The 15,316-nt window shown below is 47.7% G+C and overlaps 1 protein-coding gene across 5 annotated transcripts; it reads left to right on the top strand.

Moving 5' to 3' along the window:
* Window positions 1–3,599: 3,599 nt before the first annotated feature.
* LOC111150250 (transmembrane protein 216) lies at window positions 3,600–13,337 on the top strand. Of its 5 annotated transcripts, none has more exons than XM_022507681.1 (6): window positions 3,600–4,267; window positions 7,023–7,112; window positions 8,512–8,613; window positions 9,152–9,244; window positions 11,939–12,140; window positions 12,421–12,787. In XM_022507681.1, the coding sequence occupies exons 2-6, from the start codon at window positions 7,055–7,057 to the stop codon at window positions 12,434–12,436; spliced, it is 471 nt and encodes a 156-aa protein (XP_022363389.1). In that variant the 5' UTR covers window positions 3,600–4,267; window positions 7,023–7,054; the 3' UTR covers window positions 12,437–12,787. The 5 variants fall into 5 exon arrangements, with proteins under 5 accessions (XP_022363389.1, XP_022363390.1, XP_022363388.1 ...); XM_022507682.1 differs by lacking the exon at window positions 3,600–4,267 and adding an exon at window positions 6,245–6,789; XM_022507680.1 differs by lacking the exon at window positions 3,600–4,267 and having other exon boundaries at window positions 6,245–7,112; window positions 12,421–12,954.
* The last annotated feature ends 1,979 nt before the right edge of the window (window positions 13,338–15,316 follow it).

The raw sequence follows: 15,316 nt of genomic DNA, 5'->3' as shown, positions 1-15,316 counted from the left end.
TGGATTCTGTCTGCCCACGTCTCTGCCCAAGCCCCCCACCACGCATGTGTGATGCAGACTCACCGCAACTCAGCTAAAGACAGAAGATCTAGACTGAGATTGGAGCCACCACCCAGTAAGTGTGGCCTCCGGTGTGTATCCAGCCAGGACAATTACCAGAGGCTACCAAAGGAACATTAGTCTTTGCAGACAAGGAACAGAAACCAGAGCCTCCACACTTTAACATTCAAAACGGACATGGAGGGCGCCTGGGTGGCCCAGTCGGTAGAATGTCTGTTTGCCTCGGACACGGGTCATGATCCCAGGGTCCAGGGATCGAGCCTCCCCACCTCCTGGTCAGGCTCCCTGCTCAGCAGGGAGATTGCTTCTCCCTTTCCCTCTGCCTGCCCCTTCTCCTGCTGTGCTCTCTCTTTCTCAAATAAATAAAATCTTAAAAACTGACATGGACATCGAGATGAGCCAGATACTGGAATTAACAGACAAGGATATTAAGGCAGCAATGAAAATACATTCCCAGCAAAATGATAGGTGACCTCAGCACCGAAACAAAGAATTTTTGAAAAATAGAAATTCTGGAAATAAAAATGACAGTAACTGGGAAGTTTTAAATTAAATGGATGGATTTAACACCAAAAGCAGAGATAACAATGAACTTCAGCGAACTAGAAGACAGACTAGCAGAAATCACCCAAGCTGAAAAACAGAGGGAAAAAGAGATTAAAAAAAATTCCACAGGCTAGTTATATCACATCAGACAGTCTGACATATCTGTAATTGGAGTCCCAGAAGGCAAAGAGAAGAAACAGGGCAGAAAAAATATTTAAGGAAGCAATGACCAAAAATTACCCTAATTTGATGAAAGATTTATAGATTTAAGATACTGCACGAGCCCACCTTGAGAAACACAGAAAGGCCACCGCTAGGGCATCCTAGTCAAATCATTGAAAGCTAAAGGTGAAAAGCAAATCTTGAAAACATCAAGAGAAGACACACCACGCAGAAAGGAATAACAACTGACAGCTGGCTTCTTACTAAAAATTGGAAGTCAGGAGAGAACAGAACATCTCTAAGATGTTTAAAAAAAGAAAAGATCATCAGAATTCAGCATTCACCAAAAATATGCTTCTAAGAATGAAGTTGAAATAAAGACATTTTCAGATAAAAGAAAACTCACGGAATGAGCCGCCAGCAATTCTGCACAACAAGAAATGCTTCAGGAATTCTTTGGCCTGAAGGAAATGGGAATGGACAGATGGCAGCTCAGATTCTCAGAAAGGAATGGAGCACATCAGAAATAGTGCCCAGTTAAAAGGAAAGTCTTTTTGTCTTTTTTCCTAGTAATTTCTTTAAAACATATAGGAGTGTAGAATGCAATTTTTTTCCCAAGTACACAGAATATTGGCCAGTATGTACCATAAAACAGTTCTCAATAAATTTAAAAATGCAAATAGTACATTCTTTGACAATAATGAGATCGAGCTAGAAATCAGTAACAAGATAATGAGGTGCTTCAGTCTAGGTCCAATCAGGAGACAGAAACCATACAGTAGTTTAAACGTGGCACGTTTACTATAAATTAATAAATTAACTATAAAGTTATGACAAAAGAGTAACTATAAAGATGTAAAGAGAATTCTTAAAAAAGAGAAACCTAAAAAGGTGCCCGAGGGCTGAGGGAGAGTACCCAAGAAAGGACAAACTTGGCAGGGTCCCCCAACCCCGAGACTGGGGTTCAGACCTCACTGTAGCCCACTGGGTGGGAGACAAGTTCACGGGTTTGCTCAGGCCAGAGCTGCTTCACGGCTGCCGGGCAAGACGCAGCCCTCCAGGACACAGGTGAGCCGAGGCCGGTGAGCAGGTGCACAGGCAGCGTAAGGACACCACCTGTAGGCCCCAGGCCCAGAGCCCACAGGTTGGGAAACAACCTTCCAGGCTACAGGGGAGCCAAGACTGTTGGGAAGGTGACCAAAGGAATTAAGCGTGTCCTGTGTGCCCGAGGCCTGGAATGCATGACCTCCACGCAAGGCGTGGAGGGCCACGCGAATCAACCCTCCCAGGAGAAGGGCCGAGGTTGGTGAGCAGACGTGCAGAGGGAGTCGGGGCACTGCTGTGAGTACGCTGTGTCCATGCCTGGGGGGCTCTGGGACAATGGTCCGGGGCATAGGTGAAAAAGGCCCAGGGTGCATATGCAGGGAGTTAGGGAGTTGCCACAGGTACAAGGCCTGGAGCATGCAGCCTCCCTCCCAGGAGGGCCACCGCAAAGTAGTCGCTGGGGCTGGACCCGGTCTGCAAGGTTGCGGAGGGAGTGCTCACTGCTGGTGCTGAGCTGGCGCTGAGCTCCCCACACCCGTTTCTGTGCTCAGGCAGGGCTGATAGACCATGGCACCAGAGCAAGGAAAAGCAAACCAGAGCTCCCTGCAGCCCAGAAGACAAGTCCTTTCCTCCCTCCAGTGTCCCTCCAGTGCCCTCTACTGACAAAGCTAAAATCGGGCTCACTGCGAGGAAGAAATGCTGAGTCCCGTCCATTATCAAAGAACAGGTACTAAATAGGGTGAATCTGGAACTAAGAGGCAAAAAAATAGATACCAGAATTCATCATCTTGGCTACTCAGGATCCATATGTGTCCTTCTAGACATATTTGAACTTCCCTATCAGTTATAGTCCTACCAATAAAATATATCTATCCTTAAAAGTGATGTTCTCACCCCTCTCCCAAATGAGAAGACACAGTCCTAACTATCACTGTTTCCAGAGCTGGCTATAGTAATTACTCCACAATTTTAGTCATGGTTCCACGAAATATTCTATTACCTAAAGATTAAATTATAAAGTTAAACTGCTGCAATTTGTACATAAAATAAAAAGGGAAGTAAAAAAGGAGAAAATGGTCAGTACATACAAAGATATATATAAGACTCAAAGAAACACATGCAAAGCTACTACAGTCCTCGTTTTTGTAACGGGTCACTTTTGTAACAGATCACAAGGTCACAGTTGATATCCATGGCTTCCTTCTTCAGCTAATCATTCCGTATTTCCCTTGTCCTCAGCTGAGATTCTGGTGCTTTGGGCTCTTTACCTGGTACAGTCACCCAAACCCTCATTCTAAAAGATCTTAGTCCTTAATTGCCCTGCTTTTGGGGAAGCATGGATGTACTGAGAGGTGCCCGCAGAGAATCCTCTAGGTTCCAGAGATAGTCTTGCTCTCCTCCACTGTGTAGCAACAGTTTTTTTTTTTTTTTTTTTTTGCCCCATGGTTTAGTGGCATAGGGAGCCCAAAATGGCCAGGTAGCAGTCCCTTCTTCCAATTCAGTGGTACCATTTTTGTGTCCCTTTGTGGACCATTCCTCACTTGCGAACCAAGATCTCCAAATCAGTAGGCTCCAATTTTTCAGGATAAGAGGCAAAAACTCTATGAGTGGGTAAGGTCTAATGCGACAAGTCATTCCTACTCCCACCCCCTTGGTTCCTGGACCCATGGATATTGGCCAGGGGGATGACAGCGCCATCTAATGGACTCTCATTCAAAGAAGTCCTTCATTCTGTATATCAAGCCTCATCCTTTCATGATGTTGTCTCCCACCCCGTGCTATAACCCAGTCTTCAGTAAGCTGTTCCACTTTTCAAGCAAGCCCCCTGGTTCCGGGTGACGAAGTATGTGTGGGAAGTCCTGTTAATTCTGTGGGCACAAGGCCATTGCCACGCTTCCTCTGCTGTGAAATGAGGGTCTTGATCAGAGGCGATGTTGTACGGAGTACACGGTGTCCATGGCGTCTCTGTTGGGAGGGCCCCAGGGTGTGGGTGTGGGTGAGCCAAGGCCGGTAGGAGGGGATGCAGAGGAGTCAGGGCGCTACTGCAGGGTAAGATCTGGAGTCTCTGGGGTCCATATCAGGAAAGCTCTGGGAAACACCCCCTGGGGTGCAGCAGGCTGGGGCCGGTGGGCAGGCTCCAGAGGGATCCAATGCGCTGCCCGAGTGAGGCTGTGGCAAGGCGATCACCAAACCTGGGCTGAAGCTAACAGACTGCTGCGGGTCCCTCCACTCTGGGCACACAGCTGGGACAGAGCATGCTGGATGTCCCCCCACATGCACATCTCTGACAGCCTGCAGCAAGAGCAGACGCACCCCGGAACCCGGAAAGTCCCTTCCTTCCTGCAGTGTCCTTCTAGCATCCTTTTATCATCGTGCTCACTGTAAGGGAGAAATGCTCCATGGCCAGCCTGCTAGCACAGAAGAAGTGCCGAGAGGTGAATCGAGCTGAGGAGCAGTAAGTATACTGAGCAATTAAATAATACACTTGTAAAGAACGCATGGCTCAAAGAAGAAATAGTAAGGAAATTAGATAGTACTTTGAATGGAATAATAATGAAAATAAAACATATTAAAATGCCTACAATGCAGCTTTTTTTAGAAGAAATATTTATTTTTTTTAAAGATTTTATTTATTTATTTGACAGACAGAGGTCACAAGTGGGCAGAGAGGCAGGCAGAGAGAGAGGAAGGGAAGCAGGCTCCCTGTCAAGCAGAGAGCCCAATGCGGGGCTCGATTCCAGGACCCTGGGATCATGACCTGAGCCGAAGGCAGAGGCTTTAACCCACTGAGCCACCCAGGCACCACTAGAAGAAATATTTAAAACCAATGGTCTTGGAAAACTGGGTGGCTCAGTCAGTTAAGCATCGGCCTTGGGCTCAGGTCATGATCCAGAGTCCTGGGATCGAGACCCGCATTGGGCTCCCCTCTTCTCCCTCTGCCTACCGCTCCCCCTGCTTGGGTTCCCTCTCTCTCTAATAAACAAATGCAATCTTTGACAAAAATATTTTATTTTTTTAAAAAATATTTAAAAAAAAAGAGGGACACCTGGGTGGCTCGGTTGGGCGACTGCCTTTGGCTCGGGTCATGATCCTGGAGTCCTGGGATGGAGTCCCGCATCGGGCTCCCTGCTCAGCAGGGAGTCTGCTTCTCCCTCTGACCCTCCCACTTCTCAAGCTCTCTCTCTCTCAAATAAATAAAATCTTTTAAAAAATCTTTTAAAAAAGATTTTATTTATTTGACAGAGAGAAAGATCACAAGTAGGCAGAGAGGCAGGCAGACAGAGAGGGGGAAGCAGGCTCCCCGCTGAGCAGAGAGCCCGATGCGGGACTCCATCCCAGGACTCTGAGATCATGACCTGAGCTGAAGGCAGAGGCTTAATTCACTGAGCCACCCAGGCACCCCCCCCTTTTTAAAATATATTTTTTAAAGATTTTATTTATTGGGGTGCCTGGGTGGCTCAGTGGGTTAAACCTCTGCATTCAGCTCAGGTCATGGTCTCAGGGTCCTGGGATCGAGCCCTATATTGGGCTCTCTGCTCAGCAGGGGGCCTGCTTCCCCCTGCCTCTCTGCCTACTTGTGATCTCTCTCTCTGTCAAATAAATAAATAAATAAAATTAAAATTAAAAAAAAGATTTTATTTATTTATATGATAGACAGAGATCACAAGCAGGCAGAAAGGCAGGCAGAGAGAGAGGGGGAAGTAGGCTCCCCTCTGAGCAGAGAGCCCGATGCGGGCCTCGATCCCAAGACCCTGAGATCATGACCTGAGCCGAAGGCAGAGGCTCAAGCCACTGAGCCACCCAGTGACTTCTTTTTTCTCACTGATTTTGATGTGCATTCCCGTGATAATGAGTGATGTTGAGCACCTTTTCATGTGTCTGTTGGCCATCTGGATGTCTTCTTCAGAAAAATGTCTGTTCATGGCATCTGCCCATTTCTTTTTTTTTTTTTTTTTAAAGATTTTATTTATTTATTGACAGACAGAGATCACAGGTAGGCAGAGAGGCAGGCAGAGAGAGGAAGTGGAGCAGGCTCCCTGCTGAGCAGAGAGCCTGACGCGGGGCTCGATCCCAGAACCCCGGGATCATGACCCGAGCCGAAGGCAGAGGCTTAACCCACTGAGCCACCCAGGCGCCCCGGCATCTGCCCATTTCTTAAGCAGACTGTTGTTTTGTTTTGTTATTGAGTGTATAAATTCTCTATTTATTTTATTTTATTTTAAAGATTTTATTTATTTGACACAGAGAGAGATCACAAGTAGGCAGAGAGGCAGGCAGAGAGAGGGGGAAGCAGGCTGCTCTCGGAGCAGAGAGCCCAATGCGGGGCTGGGACCCTGGGATCATGACCTGAGCTGAAGGCAGAGGCCCAACCCACTGAGTCACCCAGGTGCCCCAGTTCTCTATTTATTTTGTATATTAACCCCTTATTGTATATATGACTACACTGTAATTGCTCCCACCCCCCAGGGCCCTGGCTTTTTAACTGCTTGTTTAAAAAGGTGCTGAACCCTTACCCTGGGCTCCTTGGATGGGGCTTCGTGCTTTGTGTGCCCCACTATCTGGGCTCATTGTCATTCAAAGGACCTGGGTGCAGGGGACCCAGGCTGCCATGCTTGCTGCTTGCTGTGCTAGAAGCAATTCAGTCTTAGCATCTACTTTAACCTTTGGTACGTTTACTCCTTGCCATCCTTTATGACAGGGGTGAATAGGGCTAGGTGGTTAAGTTTTCAAGGCTGCAGGCCACATTGTTTCTGCTGGAAACTGGAAAGGACTCAGTTTAACCACTGTCCCCTGAGAGAAGCGGTATACAATATGTAAATGAGTGGGTGTGGTTGTGTTTCGCCACCATCACACCCTGCCAACCTAACAACTTTAAGTACAAGAGCAAGCAGCTGGTCCACCTTCCTTTTAGAGATGGGACATCTGAGACTCAAAGCTGGAACCTGCCTAATGTCTCATATGGAGCAGGCAGTAGAGGTGAAGACGGCCCTGTGCCACCAGATCCTTTTCCACCCTTCCCCACCTTACCCTGTGCTTTGCTCACGGTTGCTAAAGAAAACCTTCAGCTTGCAGAAAGTTCTGCCAATGGGAGGCACAAGTAGAGATAGAAAGGCAGAGGAGAGGGGAGGGAAACAAGGTTGGTTATGTACCCACCAGGCTTCTCGGACTGTCAGGGCCTGGTGGGAGGGCTTCTTCATACCCCTCTCCAGGTGCATGGAATCGCTTCTGCTCCTTCCCCTTTATGCCCAGAAGAAAAGAATTACCGCCCACCTCCATTCCAACTGGCGACATCCTTAAAGGTTAGTCACTCTATTCAAATTACCTGTTTCCTGCCCTGCCAGGACCGACTGCGGGTTAACGGGCATGTCAGCCTGGGTCCACTGAAAACCCTTTATCTTTCCACTCCTCTGCGGGAAGCGACACACTTTTATTACTCCAAATGGTATTCAGACTTCAGAACCCAGTTCACAGGCCATCCCTTGGCAACTTTCAGTTCCCGACGAGGAGTATTTTGGTCTCTCAACTCCCCTCCTGTTCTGGGTCACGTGGTGATCACGTTTCATCTTTGTGTCTTCTCTGTGCTTCTTGGAGGGGCCCTCTGTTTCTGACCCATTGTGGGGTCCGCTAACTACCTGACACCTAAATCCGCCACACTACAGGCCGATGCTAACCCCCACGCGGTGTTTGCAGAGCACCGTCGCGCAAGCTGCTTCTCATCATAAAGTCCCTTGTTAGAAAAGAGAATCCTCGGGCTAGGGTCCATTTACTAATCCTGTGGTCACGGTGCCACACAGCTGACCATTTAGACCAATGCATGGCCACCTGGGGTCGGGGGAGCCTGAGACCTGCCACTGCCCCGGGGCCCCTCGGGCGACAGCCGTACCCCCTGTCACTCTTCCTCCACACTCAGCGAGGCGAAATCCCACGAAAGGCTGTCGGCCGCGCTCCTCCCCGCGCACGCGTGGCCGGGCCCTGGAAACCATAGAGTGCCGCGGGCGGACAGAGGGGCCAGAAGCCGGGGTCGCTCCATCCCCCGCTTCCGGCCGCGCCTCGCTGCTCTGCGAGCGGCTGTAGCGGCGTGCGCAGTTTCCATGGGGACTGAAGATGGCGCCGCGAGGTGAGATTTCGGAGGTGTGTGAGTCTCTGGTCCTGATGCCTTCAGTGTCCCTCTCGCCCCCGTTAGAGCTCGACCTAAACTCGTCATTCTCGGGGCTAGGGACATCGCTCCCCGCTCGTCTAGAGTGGGGTTTCGCAGCCCCACCCTCCCGGAATGCCTGAAGGTCTCCAGGTGCAGGTCTAGAAGCCCCCAGATCCTGAGCTGGGCCTTTCTAGGCCGGCTCAGTTACGAATTTGCTGTGTGACCTCGAACAGGCCAGTGCTGGCCTTTGCGCCCCAATGGCCCGAATAGTGACCGGGTTAGATCTTAGAGAGGCCTTGACTTCCACCCAGAAGACAAGAGTCGGGTTTGACGGTAATTCCGGGGAATGAGGGGGGTTAAGGGAAGCCCCCTACACACACACACACACAGAGGGACGCGCGCACATGCCCTCTCTTTATCCGCAGTCAGAGGTATCCCAGGTGGCCTTTTCCACTAGCTGCGACCTCGTGTTTTCTTCCAAGTTAGGCACAGAACCATTCAAAGAACAGAGATTGAGGTGCCGTCTGGCCCATCCCTCTTATTTGTGCTCGTCTTTCCAGGTAAACGGCTGTCCTCCACCCCCCTGGAAATCCTGTTCTTTCTGAACGGGTGGTATTATGCTACCTATTTTCTGCTGGAACTCTTCATATTTCTGTACAAAGGTAAGGCGTGGGGCTTGACTACCGTTGCCCCAACATCCCTTCCCCACTTCAGCCCAGAGCCAACTCCCATCAAGAGCCTGCTTTTCTGTAGCTCCTCCTCACCTCTTCATTCTATGGCTTCTTCGAGAATGATTCACTCGGAAGCCCCTCAGCAAGCATTTCCTTAGTTTGGGAAATGTGACTTCTCTGTCCTTACTCTCCCTTGTCACCTCTCTGCTGAGCCCCACTAAGCTCATTGGTGACCCTCAGAAACTGTTCAGGGGCCAGTGTACCTATGTAGATCCAATCATTTTGGAGAGTGGAGGCCTCACAGACTCTTGGAGTTCGGGGTGAAATCCCCTAATAACGAACTGGCCTCTAACAGACACAGTCACGCTGCGAGTTAACGTGTCCTGCAGCAGGTTAATAGATCCTGCCCACATCTCGCTAACTAGTTCATGGAAAGCTGAGAAGATGCATGCCTTCTTTATCCCCAGGTGTGGGGGAGCTCTTGTGGGTGCTGTTATAGGCTTGCAAACCCTGGCTTTTCTGTTGGCAGCTCTCCTGCTACCATATCCAACAGCCAACCTAGTACTCGATGTGGTGATGCTTCTCCTTTACCTTGGAATTGAAGTAATTCGACTGTTTTTTGGTGAGTGTTGTCCAGAGAATGTTTCCATTCCTTCTCAGACAGACTGCTCTCTGTAACTTGATTAACAAGAACAAGTACATAACCTAGTCTCACAATAAGAGATTGGATCTGGTGGAAAGTCCCATTACTCCCTCTCGGAAGTTTTAAGCTGCTTCATATTTTGGGTCAAGCTTTACTTGTTTATTGCTCTGTAGGGCTAGAGTTTGTCAGTAGCATTTTAGATAGTTCCTTCCTAATTTCCTAAGTGCTAGGAGAGCCTGGTTCCTCCCCCTGGCTTGCTTGGGAGAATAGATTTGACTGTAACTCCATGTTCAAGGCCATATATGTCACATTAGTATTAAGGTCCCCTCTGCTCTCTGAACACGGATTTCTTAGGACATTTTTTTTTTTTTTAAAGATTTTATTTATTTATTTGACAGAGGAAGAGAGGGAGACAGAGCAGAAGTCAAGAGAGCAGCAGAGGGAGAGGGAGAAGCAGGCTCTCCACTGAGCAGGGAACCTGACACAGGGCTCAATCCCAGGACCCTGAGATCATGACCTGAGCCAAAGGCTGATGCTTAACCAACTGGGCCACCCAGGTGCCCTTAGGACAAGTTTTTTATCCTCACAGATCCAGAGCAAATTCCTTACTAGTTAGAATATCTTATCCCAGAAAACAGTGTTAAAACAGAAGCTGAGAAGAAACAGTATTTGCAACACATGTAACAAAGGATAAAGAAGGCTCACGTAAATCACTAAAGAAAAGATGACCTAATTTTAAAAATTGGTAAGGGACACTAATAGGCAGTTCATACAAGAATAATTACAGAGGGGGCGCCTGGGTGGCTCAGTGGGTTAAGCTGCTGCCTTCGGCTCAGGTCATGATCTCAGGGTCCTGGGATCGAGCTCCGCATCGGGCTCTCTGCTCAGCGGGGAGCCTGCTTCCTCCTCTCTCTCTGCCTGCCTCTCTGCCTGCTTGTGATCTCTCTCTGTCAGATAAATAAATAAAATCTTTAGAAAAAAAAAAAGAATAATTACAGAGGATCAGTAATCATGATAAAATGCCCAAACTCATTAATAAAAAGCAAATTGAACCGACAAAGTAACAATTTCATCCATCATATTTAAAAGATTTCCAAATACCCAGTATTGGAATGGATATGAAGACCAGGCCTTTCTATTCCCACACTCTTTGGGAATATAAATTAGAACAATTGTTTTGCTAATAGTTTTGCCATGTAAAATATGTATTTTTTCTTTAAGATTTTTATTTGTTTATTGGACAGAGATAGAGATCACAGGTAGGCAGAGAGGCGGGCGGGGGAAGCAGGCTCCCCGCTGAGCAGAGATCCCAACGCGGGACTCGATCCAAGGACCCCAAGATCACGACCCGAGCCAAAGGCAGAGGCTCAACCCACTGAGCCACCCAGGCACCCTGTATTTTTTTTTTTTTTAAGATTTTATTTATTAATTTGAGAGAATGTGCACATGAGTGGGGTTGAGGGGCAGAGGGAGAGAATCTCAAGCAGACTCCCCACTGAGCACAGAGCCTGATGCAGGGCTTGATCTCACAGCTCTGAGATCATGACCTGAGCTGAAATCTAGAGTCATAAGCTCAAAGGACCGAGTCAGCTAGGTGCCCCTAAAATTTGTATTCTTAGTCCTGACAATTACACATCTAAAACTGGTTGAAAAAAAACCAAATACTTCCACAGATATGTAAAGGTACCTATTGGAGAAAGCTTATGGCCACATATTTTGTAACATCAATACATTAGAGGGGCCCCTGGCTGGCTTAGTCATGGAGTGTGCCACTCTTGATCTCTGGGTTGTAAGTCCAAGCCCCATGCTGGGTAGACATTACTTAAAAAATAAAATTAATAAAAAAAAAATTAGAGGGGCGCCTGGGTGGCTCAGTTGGTTAAGTATCTGACTTCAGGTCAGATCATGATCTCAGGGTCCTGGGATTAAGCCCCACATTGGGCTCCCTGCTCAGTGGGAGTCTGCTTCTCCCTCTCCCTCTGCCCCTCCCCCCGATAGTACTCTCTCTCTAATAAACAAAATCTTAAAAAAAAATTGGAAGCAACCTAAACATCTGCTAATACAGGATTAGTTAAATAAATTATAGAATTGCCTCAATGAAATCGCTCATAGCCATTAAAAAAAAGAATTAGGTAGTTATACGTGGAAAGTTGTCTAACTTACGTTAAATGGGGAAAAATAAATGGAAAACAGTATGTAGAGTATGATCCTATTTTTATAATAATAAATAGTAATATGTAAGTATACACACATAAAAAAGTCTGCAGCAGTATACATCGTTCTGTAATAATGGCTGTCTCCACTGGGCAGTCCTGGAGCCTTTTAGTTTCCATATTTTCTAAAATTATTTTCTGTATTTATATTAGTTGAAAAGTTTTCAATGATTACATATTATAGTTAAAAAAATATTCCCCCCAAGCAAAGAAGTCGCTGTCCCTTGAGTGGGAGGCAGACTTGAAGCAGGACCTTTGGAGTGAACGACTCCCATCCTGTGGCACCTCTGGAGCCTCGAATTTTGAGCGCAGTGGGACCTCATTTATAAATCTGCCCATCCCCATTTGGGATCATTTTTCTCTGCCTTGCCAGGCTCTCCCATGCCATCCCCCCAACCTTTCCTCTGAGCCCAGGGAAAGCAGGCCACTTGGAGGTGATTCCATGGGCTGTGTCTGACAGGTACAAAGGGAAACCTCTGCCAACGAAAGATGCCACTTGGTATTAGCGTGGCCTTGACCTTCCCATCTGCCATGATGGCCTCCTATTACCTGCTGCTGCAGACCTACGTGCTCCGCCTAGAAGCCATCATGAACAGCATCTTGCTTTTCTTCTGTGGTTCAGAGCTGCTGCTTGAGGTGCTCACCCTGACGGCTTTCTCCAGGTACTGCTGCTGAGGGACCATGTCCTGTCACCTGAGGGTTGGGTTCCCATCTCCTCCTAGGGAGGGACTCATTGTTCTTCTGAAGCCTGAGGGGTCTGAAGCACTTTCAGGGGGAAAAAGGGTGCCTAGGGGATTGCTTTTCCTATTCAGGGTAGACAGTTACTCAGGGAAGAGATTCCCTTTGTTCTTTGGGGCCAAGAGGCTTGGAAGATAGAACAGTTTAGGCCAGTTGCTCTTGTTCACTGGTCTTTTAACCTTTTTTCTTTCTTTCTGCCATCAGTATGGACAGGATTTGAAGTGCAGACATTTCAGCCAGCAGCCCTCATGGGCTGAGACCACAGGTTCTTCTGGTCTTTAGCCACACCAGTGAGAATTGGGTCATGTTGTTCTGGGAAGGGTCGCAGCTCTTCCTCAGTACAGACATCCGAGCATGAGGCCACTGGGCATCATCTTCTAAACCAGGACCATCAGCCCAAGAGACTGTGCTACACTCCAGCGTAGGGAGGGACGAGGCTGTCCCATTCTGGCCCGGCTCAGAGCCAGCTCCCTGCTGAGCTCCGGTTCTCTTTGATCCTCATGGCCAGAGCATCTTGTGTGGCCCACGTGGGCTCCTTGGACTTCCTTCAGGACCGGAGCCACATACTCCCTGTGAGTACAGAGAACCTTGGGACGGTTTGCTCCCAGGGTGACGCGCAAGCCTCTCACGTCGTTCCCCAGAGACTGAGCTCCAGAATTTTTTTAGTGGCTCATAGTGTTATTTTTCTACTCTCATCATGATACAAACATTATTTTGTAATAAACGTGTATTTTCTATCATGGGAGTTGCAGCCTTTTCCTTATGGCACCTGTCCCTGGAATTTCATCTGCCCCAAGGGAAGGTAGGCTTTGTCCCAGTGGTTTGTTCTCAGGCTGTGCTTACTGGTCCTGTGTGGACACGAAGGCAATGGTGACTTTCTTCCCCCGGCTCTAGCTTAAATTAACCCCTAAAAGCACCGTCAGCTTCCGTATCTTCCTCAGGCCTGTCGTCCTGTAACAGACTGCTTATACACTTCACCTCTGCCCCAAAGCCAGCATCTTTTCTCTCACTCCTCTTACAGGTCATGGTCAGCTTCTTACCAGAATGAGGCAGGAATACTTGGAAGAAGCATAGTCAAAAGCCAGCATTTTCCAGTCGTTTATTTTAAAATTTCAAATTAACATAAAAGGAAATACACTTTTTTTTTTTTTAAACTGGAGAAATAGTGCCCTACATGCGTGTATCATTCCTTTTTCCAAGTCTTTAAAATTTTCTCATCTAACTCAGTAGTGGCTTTTTTTTTCTCTTTTCCCCCAAGAAGCCACCAGGAGCCATGACAGAATCCACTTCAGAAAACCTCAAGCCATATGGCCCCTCTGCTGTCAGATGAATCCTAGAATATCTGCTCTTGCTCAAAGTCAGAGTTAATTGGTCTTTAAGCATTTCCATGCTGGCTTTTAATTCTGCTTATTTCCTGTGATCGAGCTCCTTCTCATCCTGTGAAGGTCTCCACTGTCCAGAAACACTGATCATTTATCTTGTTTCCTACCCCTTCTGTGTCCTTGCTTCCTGGCTGCTTTTGGAGTCTATCCAAAAACTGTAAACAGGCCTAATCCACCATGAAACAGTAACAAAAAATCTTGGAACCTCCTTGGTGTTTCAGTCACAGACGCCCCCCCGCCCCCCAACCCCTGGCCTGTTGCTTGCACTGCTGTTTTCTCTAGCTGTGCTTTGAAGAAGTTGTTGACATTAAGCTAGACAGGAACTGGTTCTCCAGGGCCTCTCCATTTCTTCTAAAGGCTCAGTGGTTAAGGTCGCTCTTCCGGCAACACAGATAAATGAATGAAAGGCTCAGTTGGAAGTTTAGAGGTGGCTTATAATTAAAAGGAACCTTAGAAAGGAATCTAAACCCCCCACTTTGGAGACAGAGATGAGAAGGGAACAGCCAAGCATCCCATAACCTGTTACTAACAGTTGGATCTAGAAATCTTGTCTTAGCAATCTGTCTAGATCAAGTAAATTCTGCTCAACAGGTACCACTTGAGGAGGATGAGTAGTTGGAAATGGGGATGGGATTAGAGCAGGAAGTCCTCATTCATCTGATGGTTCTCTGGGAGCTTCATGCACGGTGCTTCCCGGGGCCGGTTCCACGGAGGTTCATTCTTCCTGCAGCTTGCTGGAACCACACGTGCAGGTGTAGTCACACAACAGAATGTCATATAACAGAAACTGAGGCAGCAGGGGATGGGAATGAGCATAGCCAGTCTTTCAGGGCTCATGTGGTTGGGTTTTGTATTCGAATGCCAAGGGGAATTCACTGGGCTGCCCATCTAGACCTGAAGGATCAACATTTTGGAACAGTGGAGAGGACCTGAGTGAAGGAGTAGGCCTTGGTCACAGGGGCTGGGAGAGACCTGCTCAGATATTTATCACACGCATGGCCAGGTCAGGTGACTGCAATGGCCATCCCTAGAGGCTGAGGTCTGGCCCAGTTCAGGAAGCACTCGGCACACGCAGATTCGGGTTTGTGGCTCTATACCATGACAGCAATGTATAGGAGACTAATACTCATCCAGTGCCTGGCAGAGTAGATTTAATCCATACCATGAGCCTGTGAGGCAGAAGAAAATCAACTCGAATGTTAAGTCACCTCCTGTCTGAGGGCATTTAGCTTAAGTAAGAGTTGGGATTTGAACCAACAGGAACCCCAATCATTCCCTTTCTGTTCCACCATGGTAGCGCTTTGATGAACGTGTTTACTTCTCTAACTTACTGGTCCTCATGCTTTAGTTTACATGAATGTCATCTGGGACATAAAAAGTAGATTTCTAGACTTCACGTAGAAGTGGGGCTTGCTGGAATAGGCAGCACGGGACCACGGAACCTGCCTTGAGAGCCCACTCCTATTACCCTCATGCTGTGCGTTGTCAGAGAGCTTCCGGGGTTCTCCCTCCCCCGAAAAGTTTCTTGTTTTTTTGCTGATCTTGCTTTCGCAGGTCCCAGTATACATTATGTACCACCTGGTCTCTTGTTCATCTTTTTGTACATGTAACACTTGTCTTAGTTCCTCTGGCTCTTTGAAAAGCCAGAAGCTTTCTGTAATTCCAAGGAGCTCACCCACAACACTCTGCTAAACTTTCTAATCTGTACTTCCTAAAGC

Source organism: Enhydra lutris, unplaced genomic scaffold, assembly GCF_002288905.1.
Source record: "Enhydra lutris kenyoni isolate GAN:26980312 unplaced genomic scaffold, ASM228890v2 scaffoldscaffold22, whole genome shotgun sequence".
Taxonomy (NCBI): domain Eukaryota; kingdom Metazoa; phylum Chordata; class Mammalia; order Carnivora; family Mustelidae; genus Enhydra; species Enhydra lutris.
This window is presented reverse-complemented; position numbering and strand designations above follow the sequence as displayed.

What these genes read in the sequence shown, in the direction of transcription:
- LOC111150250 (XM_022507679.1), top strand. An exon ending in CTTCATATTTCTGTACAAAG is followed by an intron (nt 8,614 to 9,151) that starts GTAAGGCGTGGG and finishes TTCTGTTGGCAG; the next exon opens with CTCTCCTGCTACCATATCCA. An exon ending in AGTAATTCGACTGTTTTTTG is followed by an intron (nt 9,245 to 11,938) that starts GTGAGTGTTGTC and finishes TGTGTCTGACAG; the next exon opens with GTACAAAGGGAAACCTCTGC.